Here is a 25,285-nt window from a genome sequence, read left to right as displayed (position 1 = left end):
ACATCTGGTATTGCTCAAACATAACCTACTTCCAAATAACCTGCATGCAAATAGCGTCAGCGCTAACTTCCCGGCAGGTCGCGGCTTTCTGAATTCCCAAATCGGGGATCTGCGGTGGAGGTGGAAATGGAAAAAGTGTGTTTATTTTTTTTGCATAGGATAAAGGTCTTCCTTTAATAAAAAGGTTGTTGCAAAAAGGAAAAGAAAAAACACACACACGCGCACACGAGATGCTAGCTTTACTGATTAGTGCGTGTGTTTGTGCGTGGGCGGATGAGCAAGCCTGCGAGCGCTGAACAGGATGCGAGTGTGTCGATCGGTAGCAGGATGAGGCAGGCTCTCTGACTCTGGGTTTCGAGGTTTTCCTCTGAGAGCGGATGCTCTCGCTGCTGTCTGATCGGCTGCGATAGATGGGAGGTCTGATGGCTCTCGAGCGGCGTGGATGTGGCGTTTCTTTCTGAGCAGGACGCCGTCGTTTCCTCTCAGCAAAATTTTGGTGAAGGTTCAGAAAGATGCCGCAACCGCTAGAGCGCTCTAAAGCGAGCTGACTAATGCGTTTCCCTTTTCAGGGGACACTCAGCTTGTTTACCACCAAATGCTTCTTAGATCACACATGATCGACGTGAGAGGAGAAGTTGACTTTGAAGTAAGAGGTTGAGCTGCACATCGCCCCAATTTCAGACCTCCTCCATCTCTCGGGCGTAGACGATGTTCTCGCTGAAGCTCTGTGATGATTCATTTCTCATTGGAAGGCTTTCCTGCTGTGAGCGTTTTTAATCTGGCCATTAAATAAAGTTTCTTCAGTTTATTTCATTCAACTTCTGTGTAACTTCTGTGGTTCAGTTCACATTAGCTCGATCCAAATTATAGATCAGTTCGTGTGAAATCACTCGGTTCGGTTCGGTTTAGTTCAGCTTGGTTCAATCGAGTTAGATTTAATTAGAGTACAGTTCATTGCATTTTAAATTGAGTTCATTTCTACTCAGTTTGATGCAAGTTCAGTTCAGTTCATTTGAATCAGTTCAGGTCATTAGAATAAGTTTAGTTCAGTTCAGTTCAGTTCATTTGAATCAGTCCAGTTCAGTTCATTTGAATCAGTCCAGTTCAGTTCATTTGAATCAGTCCAGTTCAGTTCATTTGAATTAGTCCAGTTCAGTTCATTTGAATCAGTCTGGTTCCTTTCATTTGAATCAGTCCAGTTCATTCCATTGGAATCAGTTTGGTTTATTTGAATCAGTCTAGTTCATTTCATTTGAATCAATCCGGTTCTTTTCATTTGAATCAGTTTCAGTTCATTTGAATCATTCCAGTTTTTTTACATTTGAATTATTCCAGTTTATTTCATTTGAATCAGTTCGGTTCGGGTTTATTGGAATCAGTCAAGTTTATTTCATTTGAATCAGTTTGGTTTGGTTGAGTTCCTTTCATTTGAATCAGTCCAGTTCATTTGAATTAGTCCAGTTCATTTCATTTGAATCAGTCCAGTTCATTTCATTTGAATCAGCCCAGTTCCTTTCATTTGAATTAGTCCAGTTCATTTCATTTGAATCAGTCCAGTTCCTTTCATTTGAATCAGTCCAGTTCATTTGAATTAGTCCAGTTCATTTCATTTGAATCAGTCCAGTTCCTTTCATTTGAATCAGTTCAGTTCATTTGAATTAGTCCAGTTCATTTCATTTGAATCAGTCCAGTTAATTTGAATCAGTTCAGTTCCTTTGAATCAGTTCAGTTGGGTTCAGCTGAATTGAGTTCAGTTCAGATACTTTAAAATAAATTGACTTCAACTTGGTTCAGTACATTTCTATAGAATTCAGTAAGAAGTTGAATTAATTTCAGTGCAATTCATTTCTGTTCAGATTGATTCAATTAGGTTTAGTAGAGTTCAGGTTAATTCGGACATTGCACTTTAGTTCATATGAAATGATTTTTTTTTTTTAACACTTTCACCAGTCCATCTCAGTTCATGTTGAGTTCTAAATACTTTCAGTAGTTCAGGTCAGTCCTTCACACTGCTCTGTGTGTGTCTCTGTGTCCTTCAGGTCAGCATGGCCCAGTGGAACCAGTTGCAGCAGTTGGAGACGCGCTACCTGGAGCAGCTGTACCATCTGTACAGTGACAGCTTCCCCATGGAGCTCCGCCAGTTTCTCGCACCCTGGATCGAGAGTCAGGACTGGTGCGTAGATGATGACTAACCCCGTCCTCCAATTAGATATACACCTCTTCTTCTTTCGATCGGTGAAAGAGTGACGGTGACGTGCGACACCGCATCCACGATGTAGCTACGAGACAACGCGTCTACTTCCTCTGCCTTTAAATGTAAATTAGTAGCTGAATCTGTGTGACATAAGCAGCACATGGTTAGAAGAAGAACCAGTTTATTCAAGTCGGATTATTTTACCGTGAACAGGAAGAGGGGAAAAAAACAGGACTGGTTATTAAATGACATAATGGTATAATAGGAATTCAAGCTTTTGTTATTATGTGTAAAGGCAGAATCTGACGTGCAGATACTCAGTGCTCTAGAAGAAGGGTGGACAAAATGATCATATCATCATACATCATATGATCAGATCAGAGCTATACGGTTTCGGATCAAATGCCAGCAAAACAGTAGGGTGGCATTTAAAAAAATAAATACAAAAATGAATTATTTTAGCCTGAAAAGGATTAAATTAACTAATTAATCAATCAGAATTAGCAATTAAAATATTAAAAAATAATAATAAAAAGCAATAATAACAATAATAATAAGAATTAATTAATTAATACGCAAAATAATATTTATAATATATAATATATAATATAATATATATATAATATAATATATTTTAATTAATTGAAAACATATTTAAATTAATACAAAAATGAGACATTAATTTGATTATGTTAAAGCTATGTTATGTTCTAGCAATTATATACAATCTGTATATCAAACATTTTTTTGTAATTTATAAATTACAAAAAATTATATTATTATATATAATAATATATTATTATTTGTAAATTATTATTAATTATATATATATATATTCATTCATTCATTTATTTGTAGGTGTGTATATATAAATATATACAATTTTTACTCAATGTAAAAAATAATCAAAAGAGATATGATACACACAATATCTCAGAAAGGTTTATTCTAACCTATGAAAATAATTTATCACGATATCAATATTATATTATATACCGCCCAGCTATAATCTAGCATTGCTGACAATTGACCATATACTGATTAGGATACTAGGATAAGGTCAATTCTGTGGACGTCCAGGACATGCACGTTTCTGTTACTGTTAACAGATTTAATACGAGCATGAATGAACGAGGACACGATGTAGCCCGGAGTGGTGCTTTTCCAGCACGGGGGGGTTACACCTAACTCCGACGTGTGGTGTGTATTTCACTAAGCTTTCACACATCTGCTGAGTGGATGAAGTGTCTGTGACTGATGTTTCTGTGGTGTGGAGTTATTTCATAGTCATGATGCTTTCTGGTAAATGAGGACACAGGAAGTACTAGAAGTACTCGATTGTAATAACGAGGTGCTCGATTAGACTGCGGATGCTAAATAAACGTAGAAGTATCAGGTGAAACGAACCGTGCGTAGCCGAAAGACCTCAGTCAGAGCCAGTTGCCGTATTATTTCATTAGGTTAGCCTTGCTCTTTCTGAAGAGATGGATTCTACATCCCCTTAAATTGACATGCTTGTGGGCGGAGACATCCGGCATTTGTGGGCACAGTACACCTAGTACACACCAGTAAATAATGGATTACAGCTCATTAGGAGGCAGATGGAAATGGCATTTTTCCTGACCCTCGTTTCCTCCGCAGGGCGTACGCAGCCAATAAGGAGTCTCACGCCACGCTGGTGTTTCATAACCTGCTGGGAGAGATCGACCAGCAGTACAGCCGCTTCCTGCAGGAGAACAACGTCCTTTACCAGCACAACCTGAGGCGCATCAAACAGCACCTGCAGAGCAAGTACCTGGAGAAGCCCATGGAGATCGCTCGCATCGTCGCACGCTGTCTGTGGGAGGAGCAGAGACTGCTGCAGACCGCCACCACTGCTCAGCAAGTACGTACACACACACACACACACTATAGCTTTTACGTCTCATAAATGTCGTATTTTACTAGTAAAAGTGGTTTATTATGAGATAAAAATCATATGATGATACTCGTTTGCACACCGGACGGCTCTTGGTGAATCTTTATTTTACAGCCAAACATTTTTTTGAAGAGTGACCAACATAAAACTAAAATTATTTCAACATGAAAAAGTCGATATAAGTGGAAACTTTGTTCAGTGCTTAATATGTTAAGGCTTTTAGTTGACTAGAAAGTCTCGTGTGTTGTGCATATGAGTGTGTGTGTGTGTTGCGTCTACCTGCTTAGCGTCTTTCTCTTCTTACAGTAGTTACTGACGGCACAAAAAGACACAAATAAGTAATCTCACAGTAATAAAACACAGGTGAGAATTGTCATGCGGTTTAGCCTGACTCCTCTCCGTCACGTCTACAATCGTGAAAATAAACTGCTAGCTAGACGTGATGTTTGTCTGAATATTAAGAGGAAGCAGTAATAATTAAGGTATTTTTTTAAAGCTGCTAACATGAAACCAAAGGCAAGGGTCTAAGAGCAATAGCCATCACTAAGCAGCAAGTGGTTAAGGCTCAGGGTTCAAGCCCCAGTACCACCAAGCTATACTGTTGGTGCGAGCCGCTTAACCCTATCTGCTCCAGTGGCACTGTAATCATAGCTGCCCCTGCGCTCTGACCCCAACTTCCTCAGCTGGGATATGCGAAGAAAAGAACATGAAGCAGAAGTGTTTACTCCAACATTTGTTTTATTTCCCTAAAACCTATTTTAATCAGTTCAGTAAACTCCTTTAATAAATGTCTGAGAGTCCTTTCCCCCAGAGTGCAGCAGTGGGAGTAGTAGTTTTTCTCTCTCCTCTCCACAGGATGGCCAGGCCGCCCAGCACAGCGGGACAGTGGTGACGGAGAAACAGCAGGTCCTGGAGCACCGACTGCAAGACATCAGGAAGAAAGTGCAGGTGTGTCACTGTGAAACTTTCTGGGTTCTCACTCACGCACCAGATTAAATTAGCACGAAGAACCTGAATTAGTCATGTGCATGTCATCGTAGTGATTGCTACAGATGTGTATAATGTCACTTATTGTTCAGCTAATCGGCTAAAAGTGGGCGTCATGCTTGGTTGCGTCGTCATGCTTCTGGGGAAAACAACGATTATGTTGCTTACTCAAATTCTATTCTAAATATAATCCGAAGCTCAACCCTGTAATTATTGCCTCCCTTAAAATAAAGGGCAGAAATAATTGTTTAAAACAATAAGCATTAATTACAACTATTGACTCGGTCAGCTACACGCCTATTGATTGTGACGTGAACGTCTCAATCCCTGTGGTAATACGCACCAAATTGTTCTGGTGGATCGTGCAGCTTAAACAACAGATATAAAAATATAAGCAGATAAAAATGCCATTAAACAGAAACGGGAATAACCAAATGCTACGAAGAATGATGCCAGAACTTGAACATGTTAAATATGGGGGGGGGGGTAAAAAAGCAGAACTGCAATTCATTCCATCACTGAGAGGATTATATTTCTCCAAATAATAATTATTTATTTCATGTTTTGCTTAAGAAACCCATATAAGGATCAGTACTTAAGAAATCTGTTTATTTTGAGTTTTTAGTGTGGCTGTTTCAGGCTGGAGGTCTGGAGTCATGTCTCAAGACCTCTTCTGTATCGATTTCTCAGATTTACTGGCATTTACACTTGAACTCGTCTCAAGCTTGGACACTGGTCTTGCTTAATTCTTTCGGTGTGAACAAAACTTTGTAGACGTCATGCGTGAATGAAGCCAGGATGTTGCTGAAGTAAAGGCTTAGCCTCGTAAAACAGGATTTGATCATAATCTCTCAGCCTTGGCCCTCTTAAGATCTGGTTTTTGACACAATCTCAGCTAGTCCTGGTCATGGATTTGACCGTGGTGGTCTGCGCTCTGAAGGCTAGCGCAATATGAATGAGCTTGAAAGAGCAATCTTTTCGTGCTCATTTCCATAATGGGTGCCAACAATTATGTGTAACACATCGTGGTTAACTGATCGTGCTGAATCAAGTGTGGGAGAAGAAGCTTGTTCTTCAGGATCAGTCTGGATCAGTTGGTTAGAAGTGTCTCCCTGGTGTGCATTTCAGGATATGGAGCAAAAAATGAAGATGCTGGAGAACCTACAGGATGACTTTGACTTCAACTACAAGACTCTGAAGAGTGCAGGAGGTAAGAACCGAACGCTTCCTGCCTGGTTCAGGAGTACTTCCAGTTCTTTAATGCTGTGATCTGGTTAAACTCTGTCAATGTCATTTCCTCTGTAAACGGTTATTGGTTTCGTTCAGAGCTGTCCCAGGACCTGAATGGAAACAGCCAGGCTGCAGCCACCAGACAGAAGATGGCCCAGCTGGAGCAGATGCTGAGTGCCCTGGATCAGCTCAGGAGGGTGAGACACACAAACACACACAGGGTTGTGTTTGGATTGCGTAGTTGGCGTCAGGTTCTAAAGCTGTGTCTTTGTTCTTCTCACAGCAAATCGTGACTGACATGGCAGGGCTGCTGCAGGCCATGGACTTTGTGCAGAAGAACCTGACTGACGAGGAGCTGGCTGACTGGAAGAGGAGACAGCAGATCGCCTGCATCGGAGGACCTCCTAACATTTGCCTGGACCGGCTAGAGACATGGTACACACGCTGGACATTCACACGCTTCAAAAGCTCTTTATTTATATTATACATGAATCCGAGAATAATTTTATACCTCTACAGACAGGTCAGTAGCTCTACACGATACATTCGTACCACATAAACCACACACAGTGAAAATAGTCACTTCCTTTAGACTTAAATGTTTCAGGATCCACAGGAAGTCGCTTTCTTTAGCTCCTGAGAGACTCTAGTCTCTCTCGTTCTTTTTCTGCATCAGGTGACACAATGGCTGTTTCACTGGAAGCTCTAGGCAAAGTTTGTTTTGGTGGTTAATCATGAGATACAAATGTTTATCTGATACAGGAACTGAAATAGGAATAACATTTCAGCCGTGAAAGATGTCCTGGCAGCTCTACAACACACACACAGACACACACACACACCAGTTTCTATAGCTCTAGCTCAACCGAGAAAATATCACCTGGATTTTTTCCCATTTAGGCTTGGAAGTCAAAACACTGTGTCGCCTGGTGTATTATTATCATCCTGAAACCCAGCACCATCCTCAGGGTGGAATGTTTGAATCATTAGGTACACATGGTCCTCCAGAATGGTTTGGTAGTCGTTAGCAGTGACACAGCCATCTAGCACAAGTGGTATGCAATGATATTGCAGCTCAAACCGTCACTGATCCACCTCCGTGCTTCACTCTGGGGCACGCAACAGTCCCGGGAAATGAACCAGCACATTCCGACCAATCAGATTTGAGAATTCAGCAGCACTGTTGATCACATTACTGTACTGAAGTACATAAAAGTGATGCATTTGTGGAAGCCTTATTGTTTTTTTGTGTGATCATCTTGACATATTTGTTTTCACTCTTCATTTCACATTTTGTCTCTTTTACTATCGCTCTCTCTTTCAGGATCACATCACTGGCCGAGTCTCAGCTCCAGATCAGGCAGCAGATAAAGAAACTGGAGGAGCTCCAGCAGAAAGTCTCATATAAAGGAGACCCCATTGTTCAACACCGCCCTGCCCTGGAGGAGAAGATCGTAAACCTCTTCCGCAATCTTATGAAAAGGTACCGCAAACACACCCACACACACACACACACACATACTTGAAATCAGGAAGTCTGTCTGGGATAAATCATTACAGCGTTGTGCAACACAGTGTTAAATCCGTCAGCTCTAGAGCCCCCTTGTGTTGTGTTTGTGTCATTGCAGTGCGTTTGTGGTTGAAAGACAGCCGTGTATGCCCATGCACCCCGACAGACCTCTGGTCATAAAGACAGGTGTTCAGTTCACCAACAAAGTTCGGTAAGATTCCTTTAAACTCCCAAACACACACACGCACACGCCCACACACACACACACACACGCACGCACACACACATACTGATGGTGTGAGGAAGTAAAATTAGCAAAAAGGAAACAAATGCCCTTTTTCTCCCCTCCTCACTTCTTTTTAAGGTTACTGGTGAAATTCCCAGAACTGAATTACCAGCTGAAAATCAAAGTTTGCATCGACAAGTGAGTACACGCTTTCAGTCAAACTGAGACAAGTGACATTTGACATGAACATCACTTGATAGTAAATTTACTGTCTTAATTATCTTTAACTTCAGGGAGTCTGGAGACGTCGCAGCCATTCGAGGGTGAGTCTCCGATGTTTTCTGCTTTGTTTGGTATATTTCTGAGATTTCAGGGTTTGAACTACATAAATATGTAAACCAAGCACAAAGACCAGACAGCACAGGCTTTAAAAGACCTTATATTATTATTTTGGCCACAGCTCTGGGTCTCCTTGTCATAGGAGTGATGGTTCTATAAAGCAGGATGGTCTAATGATAACATAATAAGTAATCAGTATTTTTGTGATCATGGTCTCAGGTTCAGACTGTAAGTGACGGTGTCACATGACTAAAAATGGGTCACCATAACGCTTATACTTTATTATTTATATATTTAAATAAAATGTAAATCTAGAATATAAAAACAAGAAATATTAAATTAATATGTAAAACTACAATATAAGAAATATTAAATTAAAATGTAAAACTAGAATATAAAATATAAGAAATATTAAATTAAAATGTAAAACTACAATATAAGAAATATTAAATTAAAATGTAAAACTAGAATATAAAATATAAGAAATATTAAATTAAAATGTAAAACTAGAATATAAAGTATGAGAAATATTTAAATAAAAATGTAAAACTAGAATATAAAAATATAAGAAATATTTAAATAAAAATGTAAAACTAGAATATACAAATATAAGAAATATTTAAATAAAAATGTAAAACTAGAATATACAAATATAAGAAATATTTAAATAAAAATGTAAAACTAGAATATACAAATATAAGAAATATTTAAATAAAAATGTAAAACTAGAATATACAAATATAATAAATATTTAAATAAAAATGTAAAACTAGAATATAAAATCTAAAAAAAATTTAAATAAAATGTAAAACTACTATGAGAAATATTTAAATAAAAATGTAGAACTAGAATATAAAAACAAGAAATATTAAATTCAAATGTAAACCTAGAATATAAAAATATAAGAAAAACACTAGAACAAACTAAAATAAAAAGAATATCAAGTATAATATAACACAGTAATATAATATAAAATAGACTATCAATTATAAAATATATAAAAATAAAAAAATGGAATAAAAATAAACAACAATAGATATATGTAAATATGAATGGAATAAGCAGAATATATGAATGGAATAAGCGGAATGTGTCTTCTTATGCAGTTTGTGTGTGTGTGTTCAACCTACAGCGTGTGTACAGGGTCGAGTTCATACCACTTACTTATACTGTCCTGTTTCTTCTTCTTCCAGGTCACGCAAGTTCAACATCCTGGGCACAAACACCAAGGTGATGAACATGGAGGAGTCTAACAATGGCAGCCTGTCAGCCGAGTTCAAACACCTGGTGAGCACATCTAATGCACCATGGGAGATTTCACAAGCATACATTCATAACAGAGTACATTTTCGTGAAGCGTCTTGATTAGATTGGACAGGCTGATAGATTTTATGTTATGTTGTTCGACCTAGTTCTCACCCCTTGGCATTTTTTTCCTCAGACTCTGCGAGAGCAGCGGTGTGGTAACGGTGGCCGGACCAACAGTGATGTAAGCAATGAGTTACTGCATTAGTGATAAGGGAGCATGTATAACAGAGATTGACCTGACAGAGTGTTTATGAATTTCTCGTCTGACCTGCAGGCTTCTCTGATTGTCACTGAGGAGCTTCATCTCATCACCTTTGAGACAGAAGTGTACCACCAGGGCCTTAAAATCGACCTTGAGGTGAGAGACACGCAAATATTCCCAAACTGGAACATTTTAATATAAACCACAGGCTCCGGTCTTCCATTCAAATGAGAAATTAGGACAGCTGTGTGAATCATCACCCCTCGTCGTAAATTTGCAGCTCCGTCCTGCTAGGCATACAGGCAGAGGCACTTAGGATAAATCATGTTGACGCATTAAAGCTGATTTCTAAATAATTGGTTATCAAGTCCATTTTATGACTCCCGGCGATTGGTGCGGTCTGCTGAATGCTAATGGGCTCGTGCTAATGGATGTCGCCATGGCGCCCGCAGTCAGCCCTTCACTTCACGCTAACGCGACCGAATCTATTCTAGAGATGTCAAATTTGAGGGTTTTGTGTGGCAAATGGATTTTTGGCTGCAATAAGCTGGATCTGGAACATTAACACAGGATAGAGAACTGTAGGGTTTGTGTAACTTGGCAGCGGAAGCTTACAGGCTCAGTTAGGAGGAGAACATCAGTACTGGATTAGTATTGGGTGAAGCCAAGAGTATATATAGTACTATATATTACTCCTATATTCACTGATCAGGCATAAAATTATGACCACCTGCCTAATATTGTGTTGGTCCCCCTTTTGCTGCCAAAACAGCCCTGGTCTGTCATGCACTGTCTATTCTGACACCTTTCTATCAGAACCAGCATTAACTTCTTCAGCAATTTTTTAGCAACAGTAGCTTGGATCACACGGGCCAGCCTTCAGGCCCTGTCCATGACCCTGTCGCCGGTTCTTTGGAGCACTTTTAATAGATACTGACCACTGCAGACCGGGAACACCCCACAAGAGCTGCAGTTTTGGAGATGCTCTGATCCAGTGGTCTAGCCATCACAATCTGGCCCTTCGTCAAACTCGCTCAAATCCTTACGCTTGTCCATTTTTCCTGCTTCTAACACATCAACTTTGAGGACAAAATGTTCACTTGCTGCCTAATATATCCCACCCACTAACAGGTGCCATGAAGGGGAGATAATCAGCGTTATTCACGTCATTTGTCGGTGGTCCTAATGTTATGCTTGATTGGTGTATGTGTGAGCGGTCTGGGGAAAACAAATCTGTCATCTCATTCTGTTTCCTTTCTGTTCTGCAGACACACTCTCTTCCTGTTGTAGTCATTTCGAATATCTGCCAGATGCCTAATGCCTGGGCGTCTATTCTGTGGTACAACATGCTGACTAACCATCCCAAGGTTAGTAATGAGGGGAAAGATCATCATGTTGTTCTACGTATTTTTAGCTTACCTTGGAAAGCTGCTGAAAGAAAGAATGAATGTTGTTTTACTCTTCTCCTATCAGAACGTAAATTTCTTCACGAAGCCCCCTGTGGGTACGTGGGATCAGGTGGCTGAGGTTCTGAGCTGGCAGTTTTCCTCCACAACCAAGAGAGGCCTGACTATTGAGCAACTCACCACACTGGCTGAGAAACTGCTTGGTATGCTTGGCTCTGTGTTTGTGTCTGAGACAACACACTTAAAATCAGTAGTCTGACATTGAAATATACACTTACAGTATGTATATTTTGGAACTTATTATTATTATTATTATTATTTTAACATGCACTCGTTTTCTGTTGTTGAATGTTAAATGGTGTGTTGTAGGTTTGTTCTGCAATGCCATTCACAGTTCAGTGAAATCTAGAATAAAATCTTCCAGTCTTTAATGAATTTGATAGACCTGGTCTGAGAAAGAACTGTTGATGTTTACACAAAGGGTGTTTTCTAAACCGAGCACACACTGAACTTTCCTCCTTGCATTTAGGTCCCTGTGTGAACTACTCCGGTTGCCAAATCACTTGGGCCAAGTTTTGCAAAGTATGTCTCACACACTGTGCCACACAGTTCTTGTTCAGTGTTAACCCATTGTAAGCCACGCTGAGTACAGTTTAACCTCACTGCGTGTGTGTGTGTGTGTTTTGCAGGAGAACATGGCAGGAAAAGGGTTCTCATTCTGGGTTTGGTTGGATAACATCATTGACCTGGTGAAGAAGTACATTCTGGCTCTGTGGAATGAGGGGTGAGTTCTCTCACCGTGCTCTCGCTGTTCTCTTGCTGTACTCTCTCTGTTCTCTCACTGTACTCTCTCTGTTCTCTCGCTGTACTCTCTCTGTTCTCTCACCGTGCTCTCGCTGTACTCTTGCTGTACTCTCTCTGTTCTCTCACTGTACTCTCACTGTACTCTCTCTGTTCTCTCACCGTGCTCTCACTGTACTCTTGCTGTACTCTTGCTGTACTCTCTCTGTTCTCTCACTGTACTCTCTCTGTTCTCTCTCTGTTCTCTCTCTGTTCTCTCACCGTGCTCTCACTGTACTCTCTCTGTACTCTTGCTGTACTCTTGCTGTACTCTTGCTGTACTCTCTCTGTTCTCTCACTGTACTCTCTCTGTTCTCTCACTGTACTCTCTCTGTTCTCTCACTGTACTCTCTCTGTTCTCTCACTGTACTCTCACTGTACTCTCTCTGTACTCTTGCTGTACTCTCTCTGTTCTCTCACTGTACTCTCTCTGTTCTCTCACTGTACTCTCTCTGTTCTCTCACTGTACTCTCTCTGTTCTCTCGCTGTACTCTCTCTGTACTCTTGCTGTACTCTCTCTGTTCTCTCGCTGTACTCTCTCTGTACTCTTGCTGTACTCTCTCTGTTCTCTCACTGTACTCTCACTGTACTCTCTCTGTACTCTCATCGTGCTCTCGCTGTACTCTCATCGTGCTCTCGCTGTACTCTCATCGTGCTCTCGCTGTACTCTCACCGTGCTCTCACTGTACTCTTGCTGTACTCTCTCTGTACTCTTGCTGTACTCTCTCTGTACTCTCACCGTGCTCTCACCGTGCTCTCACCGTACTCTCGCTGTACTCTCACCGTGCTCTCTCTGTACTCTCTCTGTACTCTTGCTGTACTCTCTCTGTACTCTCACTGTACTCTCATCGTGCTCTCGCTGTACTCTCTCTGTACTCTCACTGTACTCTCACCGTGCTCTCACTGTACTCTCACTGTACTCTCACTGTACTCTTGCTGTACTCTCACTGTACTCTCACTGTACTCTCTCTGTACTCTTGCTGTACTCTCACTGTACTCTCACTGTACTCTTGCTGTTCTCTCACTGTACTCTCTCTGTTCTCTCACTGTACTCTCTCTGTACTCTTGCTGTACTCTCACTGTACTCTCACTGTACTCTCGCCGTTCTCTTGCAGTACTCTCTCTGTACTCTCTACGTACTCTCTCTGTACTCTCGTCATTCTCTCACCATGCTCTCGCTGTACTTTCACTGTGCTCTTGCTGTACGCTTGAGTTACTCTCGTTGTACCTACACTGCACTCTCACTTTACTCACGCTGCAGTCTCACTATAGTCTCACTATACTGCACTCTAAATATTCACACTTCACTCTCACTATACTCACGCTGCAGTCTCGCTGCATTCCCACTATACTCACGCTGCAGTCTCGCTGCATTCCCACTATACTCACGCTGCAGTCTCGCTGCATTCTCACTATACTCACGCTGCAGTCTCGCTGCATTCCCACTATACTCACGCTGCAGTCTCGCTGCATTCCCACTATACTCACGCTGCAGTCTCGCTGCATTCCCACTATACTCACGCTGCAGTCTCGCTGCATTCCCACTATACTCACGCTGCAGTCTCGCTGCATTCCCACTATACTCACGCTGCAGTCTCGCTGCATTCTCACTATACTCACGCTGCAGTCTCGCTGCATTCCCACTATACTCACGCTGCAGTCTCGCTGCATTCTCACTATACTCACGCTGCAGTCTCGCTGCATTCCCACTATACTCACGCTGCAGTCTCGCTGCATTCTCACTATACTCACGCTGCAGTCTCGCTGCATTCCCACTATACTCACGCTGCAGTCTCGCTGCATTCCCACTATACTCACGCTGCAGTCTCGCTGCATTCCCACTATACTCACGCTGCAGTCTCGCTGCACTCTCACTATACTCACGCTGCAGTCTCGCTGCATTCCCACTATACTCACGCTGCAGTCTCGCTGCATTCTCACTATACTCACGCTGCAGTCTCGCTGCATTCCCACTATACTCACGCTGCAGTCTCGCTGCATTCCCACTATACTCACGCTGCAGTCTCGCTGCACTCTCACTATACTCACGCTGCAGTCTCGCTGCACTCTCACTATACTCACGCTGCAGTCTCGCTGCACTCTCACTATACTCACGCTGCAGTCTCGCTGCATTCCCACTATACTCACGCTGCAGTCTCGCTGCACTCTCACTATACTCACGCTGCAGTCTCGCTGCATTCTCACTATACTCACGCTGCAGTCTCGCTGCATTCCCACTATACTCACGCTGCAGTCTCGCTGCATTCCCACTATACTCACGCTGCAGTCTCGCTGCATTCCCACTATACTCACGCTGCAGTCTCGCTGCATTCCCACTATACTCACGCTGCAGTCTCGCTGCATTCCCACTATACTCACGCTGCAGTCTCGCTGCATTCCCACTATACTCACGCTGCAGTCTCGCTGCATTCCCACTATACTCACGCTGCAGTCTCGCTGCATTCCCACTATACTCACGCTGCAGTCTCGCTGCATTCCCACTATACTCACGCTGCAGTCTCGCTGCACTCTCACTATACTCACGCTGCAGTCTCGCTGCATTCCCACTATACTCACGCTGCAGTCTCGCTGCATTCTCACTATACTCACGCTGCAGTCTCGCTGCATTCCCACTATACTCACGCTGCAGTCTCGCTGCATTCCCACTATACTCACGCTGCAGTCTCGCTGCACTCTCACTATACTCACGCTGCAGTCTCGCTGCATTCCCACTATACTCACGCTGCAGTCTCGCTGCACTCTCACTATACTCACGCTGCAGTCTCGCTGCACTCTCACTATACTCACGCTGCAGTCTCGCTGCACTCTCACTATACTCACGCTGCAGTCTCGCTGCATTCCCACTATACTCACGCTGCAGTCTCGCTGCATTCCCACTATACTCACGCTGCAGTCTCGCTGCATTCCCACTATACTCACGCTGCAGTCTCGCTGCACTCTCACTATACTCACGCTGCAGTCTCGCTGCATTCCCACTATACTCACGCTGCAGTCTCGCTGCACTCTCACTATACTCACGCTGCAGTCTCGCTGCACTCTCACTATACTCACGCTGCAGTCTCGCTGCATTCCCACTATACTCACGCTGCAGTCTCGCTGCACTCTCACTATACTCACGCTGCAGTCTCGCTGCACTCTCACTATACTCACGCTGCAGTCTCGCTGCATTCCCACTATACTCACGCTGCAGTCTCGCTGCACTCTCACTATACTCACGCTGCAGTCTCGCTGCACTCTCACTATACTCACGCTGCAGTCTCGCTGCATTCCCACTATACTCACGCTGCAGTCTCGCTGCATTCCCACTATACTCACGCTGCAGTCTCGCTATACTCTTATACTTATATAGTATATACTATACTACTATACTCTTACTGAGTTCTCACGGTGATCTCGGTGCATCCTCACTGTACTCTTACTGAGTTCTCACGCTGCTCACCTTCTCAGTATCCTCTCCACAGTAGGACAACTAGCAAGTTCATTGCTCCTGCTTTGGTAACTTCCTTTGTGTCCATGCTCTTTGTGTCACAGGTATATCATGGGCTTCATCAGTAAGGAGAGGGAGAGGGCCATCCTGAGCCCAAAGCCTCCTGGGACATTCCTGCTGCGTTTCAGTGAGAGCAGTAAGGAGGGTGGCATCACATTCACCTGGGTGGAAAAAGACATCAGTGGTGAGTTTGTGTGTGACTGTGGAGTCTTTTATTGCTGCCTACAAATTAACACTCCTAACTCTGTGTGTGTGTGTCTGTGTGTGTGTCTGTGTGTGTGTCTGTGTGTGTGTCTGTGTGTGTGTCTGTGTGTGTGTCTGTGTGTTTTAGGTAAGACACAGATCCAGTCAGTGGAGCCGTACACTAAGCAGCAGCTGAACAGCATGTCTTTCGCCGAAATCATCATGGGCTACAAGATCATGGACGCCACAAACATCTTGGTGTCTCCACTCGTCTACCTTTTCCCCGACATCCCTAAAGAGGAGGCTTTTGGGAAATACTGCAGGCCAGAAGCCCAGCCAGACCCAGACATGGGTCAGGATATATCCGGATGTGGTAAGAGCTTTTCTCAGTATCTGTCTGCTGCACAGGACACACACTGACACTGCTCTGACCTCTGCTGGTGTTTTTTCAGCCAAGTGAGGAAGTCAAGCTGTTAAAAGGTTCCGCTGCAGATCATATATACAGTTTATTACACATTTTTAGATCATAATACAGTCCAGAAAACCTTAATAAACAAAATAATCGATTGTTTTTAAACAGATATTCTTTCTTTATGTTGATATATTAATCATGGGGGAAAAAATATTTAAAAAATATTAGACGATAAATATTCTTTTACAATTAACATTTATTCAAAAGAATAAATATTTCTTTTAAATATTACATGTATAAACACAACATTTTATATGGTTATACTTAATATCTGCTTCCATTCTCATTACGTATCTCTGAACAATTAGCTGTAATATTTGTCTGATATCTGACACTGTTTCTGTTTTATTCGGATTTTTCATTTTATTTTCATTGCGGTTTTGTTTTCTTTCTAGTTTCCCCCGAAATATACCCTTTGTCCCTGTAAAAAAAAGGAAGCAGGTCAGAAAAGAACAGACTGAAAAAAAAAAAAATAGGAGGAATTTCACAGTAAAAAAAGAAAATGGTTTTGACCACACGCTCCGTTTCTCTCTGTCTCTGGAGAAAATAAATGTAGAAGTGAAAGTATTTGAGAAAGAGTCGAGGGTTATATGCACGCAATATTCAGAACAAAGAACCTCAGCGTAATGTTATTTATTCTAGTTGTCGATGCGTCACTCATAGGCTTTAAACCTGTAACCTTACTGTGAGGAATCTGGGGTTGAAAAGGAATCACAAAAAAAAGAAAAGAAAAGAAATCGCCACAGAGTACTCAGAACTGTTTTCCGAAGATGTTCCCAAATGGTGGAAAATTCTACCTGGAAAGTGCATTTATTATTTATTATTTATTATTATTTTTTATTTTTAGAAAACCATAACACAGATACAGTGTTTACACAGATACAATCCTTCCCTCAGGATGATTTAATGTTTTTTTTCTGAGAATATCGCGGCGCACGTTAACCAGAGCGGCTCTCGGATTCACACGTGGCAGGTGTTCACGAGTGTCGTAAACGTGTGTGTGTGTGTGTGGTTTCTTTGACATAAAGCGTACTCACCTGTTTTTTGTTTGCTGTTCTATTTTCAGTCACTCAGCCGTACCTGAAGACCAAGTTCATCTGCGTCACCCCGTAAGTGACCGTTACTGTTCTTTCTGGGTGTGAGTGTGTGTGAGAGAGAGAGAGAGAGAGAGAGAGAGCACACGAGAGGGAGAGAGAAAGAGAGTGAGAGAGAGAGAGAAAGCGAGAGAGAGAGGGAGAGTGAGAGAGAGAGAGAAAGCGAGAGAGAGAGTGAGAGGGAGAGAGAAAGAGAGTGAGAGCGAGAGAGAAAGAGAGTGAGAGAGAGAGAGAAAGCGAGAGAGAGGGAGAGTGAGAGAGAGAGAGAAAGCGAGAGAGAGAGTGAGAGGGAGAGAGAAAGAGAGTGAGAGAGAGAGAGAAAGCGAGAGAGAAAGAGTGAGAGAGAGAGCGAGAGAGAGAGGAAGAGAGTGAGAGAGCACACGAGAGAGAGAGAGAGCAAGAGAAAGAGTGAGAGAGCGCACGAGAGCGAGAGTGAGACAGCGCACGAGAGAGAGCAAGAGTGAGACAGCGCACGAGAGAGAGAGCGAGAGTGAGACAGCGCACGAGAGAGAGAGAGTGAGACAGCGCACGAGAGAGAGAGAGCGAGAGTGAGACAGCGCACGAGAGAGAGAGAGCGAGAGTGAGACAGCGCACGAGAGAGAGAGCGAGAGTGAGACAGCGCACGAGAGAGAGAGAGCGAGAGTGAGACAGCGCACGAGAGAGAGAGCGAGAGTGAGACAGCGCACGAGAGAGAGAGAGAGAGTGAGACAGCGCACGAGAGAGAGAGCGAGAGCGAGACAGCGCATGAGAGAGTGTGAGAGGGAAAGTGAGACAGCGCACGAGAGAGAATGAAACAGAGAGTGAGAGTGAAAGAGAGTGAGAGTGAAAGAGAGAGAGAGAGTGCATGCATGGATGGAAACTCCCATTCACCTGTTTCTTCTGTCCACATGTCGCTCCCCTGAGAAGCAAAACAGAATTTTATAAACTTCCCAAATGAAGTTGAAACCGTTTCCCCTCCCGCCCGCACCCTGTCCTGTTCTCAGCCCCTAACACACAACGACAGCAGAGAGGAACTGAATGCATCTCGATTTTATTGTATTGTCTTTCATACCGTTGGCCCGTGATAAAGAAATGGCCTTGAAGTAATAATAACTCGAATTTCAGGAGGTCCACACGGCACTGGAGCGACTTCACTTTACTCAGTAGTCATTAGGGTACAGCTAAAACATACGACAATATTTTATAACTCTGAAACTCAAAGAATCATGAGAGGTTCAACTCCAAAATGCAGAAAAACTGCAAGCATCGTGCATGAACAGGAAGTGAAATCATTTTAAATCTCATGTCACGTGACCAGCATTCAGAAGGCTGTTTATACTTGACGCATAACTTCACTGGCTTCTGTATCTTCATGTGCGTCTGATGGAGTAAAAGCAGCGCCATCAGAGCCAAAACATCAGATTTAAACACGCTGACCAGTCTCTCTTAATAGCTTCTGCTCTCGTCGTGATGTTTGTGTCTCAAATCCTAACCCTCACCCTCACAAGATCCTCTAAGCTGGTGGTATATAGAAGATCTGAAGATTGAATATAGAATAAAATCATTTATTCTCTAAAGTAATGGAATGTGTTAGACACTATGAGACGTTGTGCTTTAAAGCCGTGTGTGTGATGAGGTGTGTGCACTTGTGTTTGGGTGAGCATACGTGATGTGTGTGTGTGTGTGTGTGTACATTTATGTGCGTGTGGATACACCTGGTGTGTGTGTGTGTGTACATTTATGTGCGTGTGGATACACCTGGTGTGTGTGTGTGTGTACATTTATGTGCGTGTGGATACACCTGGTGTGTGTGTGTGTGTACATTTATGTGCGTGTGGATACACCTGGTGTGTGTGTGTGTGTACATTTATGTGCGTGTGGATACACCTGGTGTGTGTGTGTACATTTATGTGCATGTGGATTCAGCTGTGGTGTGTGTGTGTGTGTGTGTGTGTGTGTGTGTACATTTATGTGCGTGTGGATACAGCTGCTGTGTGTGTGTGTGTGCGCGCAGGCTGTAAACTGACCTCTTTCCATAGGTGTCCTTCCATCTTCATGGACCTTCCGGACAGCGAACTGCTGGCTAACGGCTTCCCTGGGTAGGCACTAGGGAGCTGCTGTGTGTGAGAGAGAGAGAGAGAGAGAGAGAGAGAGTGAGTGTGTGTGTGTGAGAGAGAGAGAGAGAGAGGGTGTGTGTGTGTGTGTGAGAGAGAGAGAGGGGGGGGGGGGGGTGTGTGAGAGAGAGCGAGAGAGAGAGAGAGAGTGAAAGAGAGGATGTGTGTGTGAGTATGAGAGAGAGAGAGAGTCTTCATACACTTCTATTTTGTTACAGTATGATCAGTAATAAAACACTCCCACAGCAGCTGTGTTGTTAACACTAGAATGGTTGTGTGTAACACTATGTACTGTCTCATGGACCTGTAGCATGTGTGTAACAGAAGGTCCTGTCCATTCCAACACTTCTACCTCCTCAATGCTTCCCCTGCACCAAGCACTAAAATCATTAGAATCAATAAAATGACAGATTAATGAGAATAATATTGTTAATGACGCAGTCCTGCGGTTCTGAATCCGGGTCAGGTGAAGTGTGTGGATTAGGACAGGGCCCAGTACCAGGGTCTTTATCTATAGTATGCTGTGCTCCAGATGCTTAAAGGAATAGATGCACATCTAAAAAACACTTTAGAAATGCAGACATGTTTATTTGATCTGCACGTTTAACCCCTGTCTCACCTCAACGCTCCACTTTCTTAATCACGAACGCTGTAGTATGTGGAGCTGATAAACCCGAGCGAGACCCGGTGCAGCGTTAGAGCTCTCCTGCTGGAAAATAGCAACACTAGACAAAATCTTATACATGTAATGCAAAGACTGAAATTATTTATCAGAGACAGACATAAAACCAGCAGGTCAACCAATCACAGAATGAATTTGGATTGATTGACAATTGACCTCCTGGAAGCCCCGCCCCCTTTCTCATCATTAATCTCCTTTTTTTGGTTCTATTCCTGGGATTTGGAGCACAGTATAGTCTCCTGTTTTGTGGAGCAATTGTAATAAAATACTTTGTTTATTACAGAAACAAAATAATTTCTTTTTATTTATTTATTTTATTTTTGTGTGTGTATAAGTGGTATTGGTTTTCATTTAATTAACCAGTTTCACTAACACTCAGCAGAACCCGCCCTTTACAGGAAAGGAGACCTGACCGTTTCTGATCTTTTATTCGTTTTACTCTTACTAACTGCTTACATTTTTGTTGTGGCCGTTAAGGACCAGTGAGGTTCCTTTGTCACACTCTATCTGAGTGTGTGTGTGTGTGTGTGTGTTGTCTAGGTGCAGGAGGTTGATTCAGTAAAATCCTTACTCGGAGCAATGACCACAGTCTCTCAGATGTGTGTGTGATTAATCTTTTCTCTTTTTATTCGATCTGTGCGGTTGTAGAAAGGCTATTTTCCCCCTGGACACTGAGCCACACTTTACTGGAACATGTAGAACCCCAGTTCCACCAGTTTATCGTTAGTCCTCGAGGACGCAGGTCCGAGAAAAGACGGCTTTTCGGATCCTTTCGTTTTTATCGAGCAACAAGGAATCCTGTACTGTAAAGCGACATGACTTCCTCAGAGCAGTGATTCATGTCAGAGGAAAAAAGTTTGCTGTTCTTGTCTGGTTTAATAGAACGGTCATGAAAATAACTGGTCGTCATGGTGACTGAGCACCCAAGGTCCAGACCAGTTGTATTAGTATTATTCATTTTATTTTATTTTTTTTCTGTGCTGGAATTGAATCCATTTCTTTCTTTTATAAACTTCAACAAAAGAAAGTTGTCCTTTGTAACTTTTTTTTCGAATGCGCCCTTAGTACATAAAATAAGTTTCCCTTACAGTTCACACACGCCCACTCTGGCACCCTGAATGTGGGGGAAAAGTGCAAATTGAGAGTTTTCTGGGTATTTTACTGAGTCAGCCTCTTGCACCTAACCACTGACTAACATTCATTTCTCTCTCCCCCCCTCCAACTGGTGTGTTTGCCTGGGAATGTGTTTAAAACATTCTGTACCTGACCATGATGGTGTGTGTGTGTGTGTGAGACACAGAGTGGGTAGGTTTTAGGGATTAATACGTTATTATAAGTCGTCTTCCTGCAGGTGCATGCATGCAGTTCAGTGAACAAGTCTGCGTTGTTTTTTCATCATCTCATCTGTGTGTGTGTGTGTGTGTGTGTTTGTGTTTAAATTCAGGACTAACTCGGGTAACACAAGCGACCTGTTCCCCATGTCTCCTCGCACTCTCGACACTCTCATGCACCCTGAGACTGAGGCCAACCCCGGACCTCTCGGTAATGCACACATACACACACACACACACACAGAGCTATGTACCAGTAAGAAGTACAGCCCACAGTTTATTTAAAAAAAACAGTTTCAGTATATCAGTATGGGCTAGGTCAGTGCCAGAAGTAAAATCTATTAAACAAGCTTTAAAACTAGACCCTAAATTTAGACATAGCACCAACTTTAGTGTTTATAAATAAGAACTAAAAGACAGCAGTGTCACAAAATACTTCAGAGTTACAGCTCTGACTGTTACAAAGCACTGACACTGGAGACTCCGTCCAAAAATACCAAATAAATCTCATTTGCAGAAAAACAACCATATACATGCTGTATGGGTTAGAGACAGTGTCGCTGAGGAATAGAGACAGGAGTCAGAGCTGGAGATGTTGAGTGGACAGGATTAGGAACGAGTACATTAGAGGGACAGCTCATGTTGGACGTTTGGGGGACAACGTTAGGGAGCCCAGATTAAGATGGTTTGGACATGTCCAGAGGAGGGAGAGTGAGTATATCAGTAGGAGAATGTTGGACATGGAGCTGCCAGGCAGGAGGCAAAGAGGAAGGCCAAAGAGGAGGTATATGGATGGAATAAATGAGGATATGAAGCTGGTGGGTCCAAAGTGTTGAGGATGTAGCAGATAGGGATAGAGAAGATTTGCTTAGTGGTTAATATTCACATGGCATTTGCTCTAATCCAGAGAGACTTGCAGTTTATCTCATTTTATACAACTGAGGGTTAAGGGCCTTGCTCAGGGGCCCAGCAGTGACAGCTTGGTGGAGCTGGGATTTGAACTCACAACCTTCTGATCAGTAGTCCAACACCTTAACCACTAAGCTACCGTGTCTCATGGTTAAGGTGTTGGGCTAAAGATGGGCCCTTGTGCCAGGCCATTAATCCTTAATTGGTCATTAAATATAACATGCAGTTCTCATGCTGCAGTTTCTTCACTTAGTCCAACCAGTGAGTCAGGAAAAATAGTTACAGTGTTTGTTAGACTTAGCAAGATTAAAACAAATAAACACACACACTTGTTTCTGTGAGCATCACATCTATCTCCGTCTTATTTTCCCAGAATCCCTCACTCTGGACATGGACATGAACACGGACATGGCCTCGCCCATGTGAGACGACCTCACGCACATCAGCCAAGCCGCATCTAGCCTTTCACTTCTAGCTGTTTCTGCCGTTTAGAGAGAGAAAGAGAGAGGGGGAGGGAAAGAAAGAAGAGACTGATTTCTCTGTACATATCGCTCTCAGACCGGTGCTGCTCTTTGCACTCGTAACTCTTTTCACTAGACCTTGTACTCATCATGCGTTCCTCTGAGCTCTCCTAACACTTCTAAACATTTCCTAACTTGGATTGGTGGATGAATTAAAGCGAATCCTTTTTAACAAACTATATATATATATATATATACATACATACATTTTTTTTTAAACAGATAGCGTAGTTACCATCCAAGAAAGAAAGGAAGGAAGGAAGGAAGCTCATTAGAGTTAATAGCAGCTTTTGTAGCGACCATGTGCCATTTTGTTCATATTCGTGCCGGATAAGAAAACCTGTAATGTTTCGTCGCTTTGATCTTCCACACATTATATACGACTTTTTCTGTTTCATGTACTCGTAGAATGATTTTAAGAAAGTGTTCTCATTGGCTTTGTGCAATTATCATTATTATTATTATTTGTTGTAAGCTAATGCTGTATGTGTCATGGGAAAAGTGGCCCTTCGTGCTGACTGTATTATATCCTCTATACATGTTTCCCATCCTGTCTGTCTGTCCTTTATCTATACTGTATTCACGGTTTTGTGTGTGTGTGTGAGAGTGTGTGTGTATACAGCAAGTAAGATCAGCCCCAGCCTTAAGTCCCATTTAGATCCTTGTTACTCAGGGTGTTACTTCAAACCCGTATCTTGTGTGGTGGTCAGTATTTGCAGGACAGTGGGACGGACAGATAAGCGTTATGTTCCGACTTGTTTTTAACCAGCAGACCAAGACTACTGGAAGATTCGATCACGCCATTTCACTAGCCGTTATAAACATTATATTAAGTTGAACCCATCTTGGTTTTTTTTGTTGTTGTTTTTTGCATGAAGAACTGTAATTAGTAAACACCCTTTACTCCGGTAAAGGACTGGGGTTTAAATAAATAAATAAATCAGTAATGAATAGGATCATGTATAATGAAGCTGATCTGTCTTTACGTTTGCAGTAATTACTTTTCTTTGTGGATGAGGACTGTATAATCGTATATTTTATTTTTCTCACTTTTATTAGCAACAACATCGTGTTTTATTTTTTTTTTTTTAATTTAAAGATGTTGACCTTTCTTGCTAATTTTGTTGTTTGACACTGTCCAGTGCACCCCACCCCCCACCCCTGGTCAATGAGGTTCCTGTGTTGTTGTAAATTGTCCTGCCTGTGACTCTGTACAGTGGCTGTATAACTTTTAATTAAAAAAAATCAACAGCCTAAATATGTTTTTTTGTCTTTCTCTTTAAGACCCTTCACGCCTGATGCCAGTCTACTCTTTCTCCTCTGATTATTTTCATCAGCCCAGCAGATCCTCAGCTCACGGGATTTGGGTTTTTTTGCTTTTCGCATCATTCTGAGTGTGAAACTCCCGGATCAGCAGTTTCTGAAGTCATGTCATGGTTCAAGTCACAGAGTTCAGAGAGTTCAGACTTGTTCTACATTTGATGGAAAGATTAAGTGAAGCTGTTGAGCTGTATCTGTATGATGTTATGCATTGTGCTGCTGCTACCTGATCGACTGATTAGATTAGCCGCACAAATATACAGGGCTCATTAATTCTATCAGTAATGAATACGCAGATTTACACTTAGTTTTAAACTAAACCTAATGAAACATTTCTATCACGATATAATATGTTACATTAAAGAACATTTTAATTCAAATTTAAACTGAGCTTATAGTAAAGGTCTTGTTGATTGCAGCTCTGATCTATACAGTAAATTGGTAGAAGTGGGCGGAGCCAGTGGAATGAGCTCGTGACCACAGATTTTCAATTCCATCTATCCATCCATCTTACATACCCGCTTTATTCCTAATTAGGGTCATGGGGATCTGCTGGAGACTATCCCAGCACACACTGGGCGAAAGGCAGGGCTACACCCTGGAAAGGTCACCAGTCCATCACAGGGCCACACGTATAGACAAACAACCACACACACACTCCTATGGGCAATTTAGAATTACCAATCAACCTAATGAACATGTTTTTGGACTGTGGGAGGAAACCGGAGTAAACCCACGCAGGCACGGGGATAACATGCAAACTCCACACAGAAAGGACCCTGCCTGTTCGAACCCAGGACCTTCTTTCTGCGAGGCAACAGTACTAACCACTAAAGCCACCATGCTGCCCATTTTCAATTAAATTCAATTTAATTTTATTTATATAGCACTTTTAACAACAGACATTGTCTCAAAGCAGCTTTACAGAACTTAGTGCAAAAAATCCTAGATGTTAGATCAAATCATCCTTAGTGAGCAAGCCTGAGGCGACTGTGGCAAGGGAAAACTCCCT

General features: G+C 42.4%; 1 protein-coding gene across 3 annotated transcripts in view; it reads left to right on the top strand.

Moving 5' to 3' along the window:
* The window catches only part of stat3 (signal transducer and activator of transcription 3 (acute-phase response factor)), a 33,888-nt gene extending 9,229 nt beyond the window's left edge, over positions 1-24,659 (top strand). The window contains exons 2-24 of one of the 3 annotated variants that reach the window (XM_058409223.1): positions 2,040-2,173; positions 3,836-4,079; positions 4,968-5,060; positions 6,228-6,309; positions 6,426-6,526; positions 6,613-6,764; positions 7,654-7,812; positions 7,958-8,050; positions 8,204-8,263; positions 8,359-8,388; positions 9,598-9,691; positions 9,846-9,893; positions 9,987-10,070; positions 11,183-11,281; positions 11,388-11,523; positions 11,850-11,902; positions 12,010-12,104; positions 15,713-15,852; positions 16,000-16,224; positions 17,390-17,432; positions 19,436-19,495; positions 21,637-21,734; positions 22,806-24,659. In XM_058409223.1, coding sequence (XP_058265206.1) covers positions 2,046-2,173; positions 3,836-4,079; positions 4,968-5,060; positions 6,228-6,309; positions 6,426-6,526; positions 6,613-6,764; positions 7,654-7,812; positions 7,958-8,050; positions 8,204-8,263; positions 8,359-8,388; positions 9,598-9,691; positions 9,846-9,893; positions 9,987-10,070; positions 11,183-11,281; positions 11,388-11,523; positions 11,850-11,902; positions 12,010-12,104; positions 15,713-15,852; positions 16,000-16,224; positions 17,390-17,432; positions 19,436-19,495; positions 21,637-21,734; positions 22,806-22,858 — 2,370 coding nt within the window. In that variant the 5' untranslated portion in view covers positions 2,040-2,045 and the 3' untranslated portion in view covers positions 22,859-24,659. Of the gene's footprint in view, positions 1-2,039; positions 2,174-2,200; positions 2,317-3,835; positions 4,080-4,967; positions 5,061-6,227; positions 6,310-6,425; positions 6,527-6,612; positions 6,765-7,653; positions 7,813-7,957; positions 8,051-8,203; positions 8,264-8,358; positions 8,389-9,597; positions 9,692-9,845; positions 9,894-9,986; positions 10,071-11,182; positions 11,282-11,387; positions 11,524-11,849; positions 11,903-12,009; positions 12,105-15,712; positions 15,853-15,999; positions 16,225-17,389; positions 17,433-19,435; positions 19,496-21,636; positions 21,735-22,805 lie in introns of those variants that run through there. The other 2 variants (XM_058409237.1, XM_058409230.1) reach the window with 2 other exon arrangements.
* The last annotated feature ends 626 nt before the right edge of the window (positions 24,660-25,285 follow it).

This window comes from Hemibagrus wyckioides, linkage group LG02 (genome assembly GCF_019097595.1).
Source record: "Hemibagrus wyckioides isolate EC202008001 linkage group LG02, SWU_Hwy_1.0, whole genome shotgun sequence".
Lineage (NCBI taxonomy): Eukaryota > Metazoa > Chordata > Actinopteri > Siluriformes > Bagridae > Hemibagrus > Hemibagrus wyckioides.
This window is presented reverse-complemented; position numbering and strand designations above follow the sequence as displayed.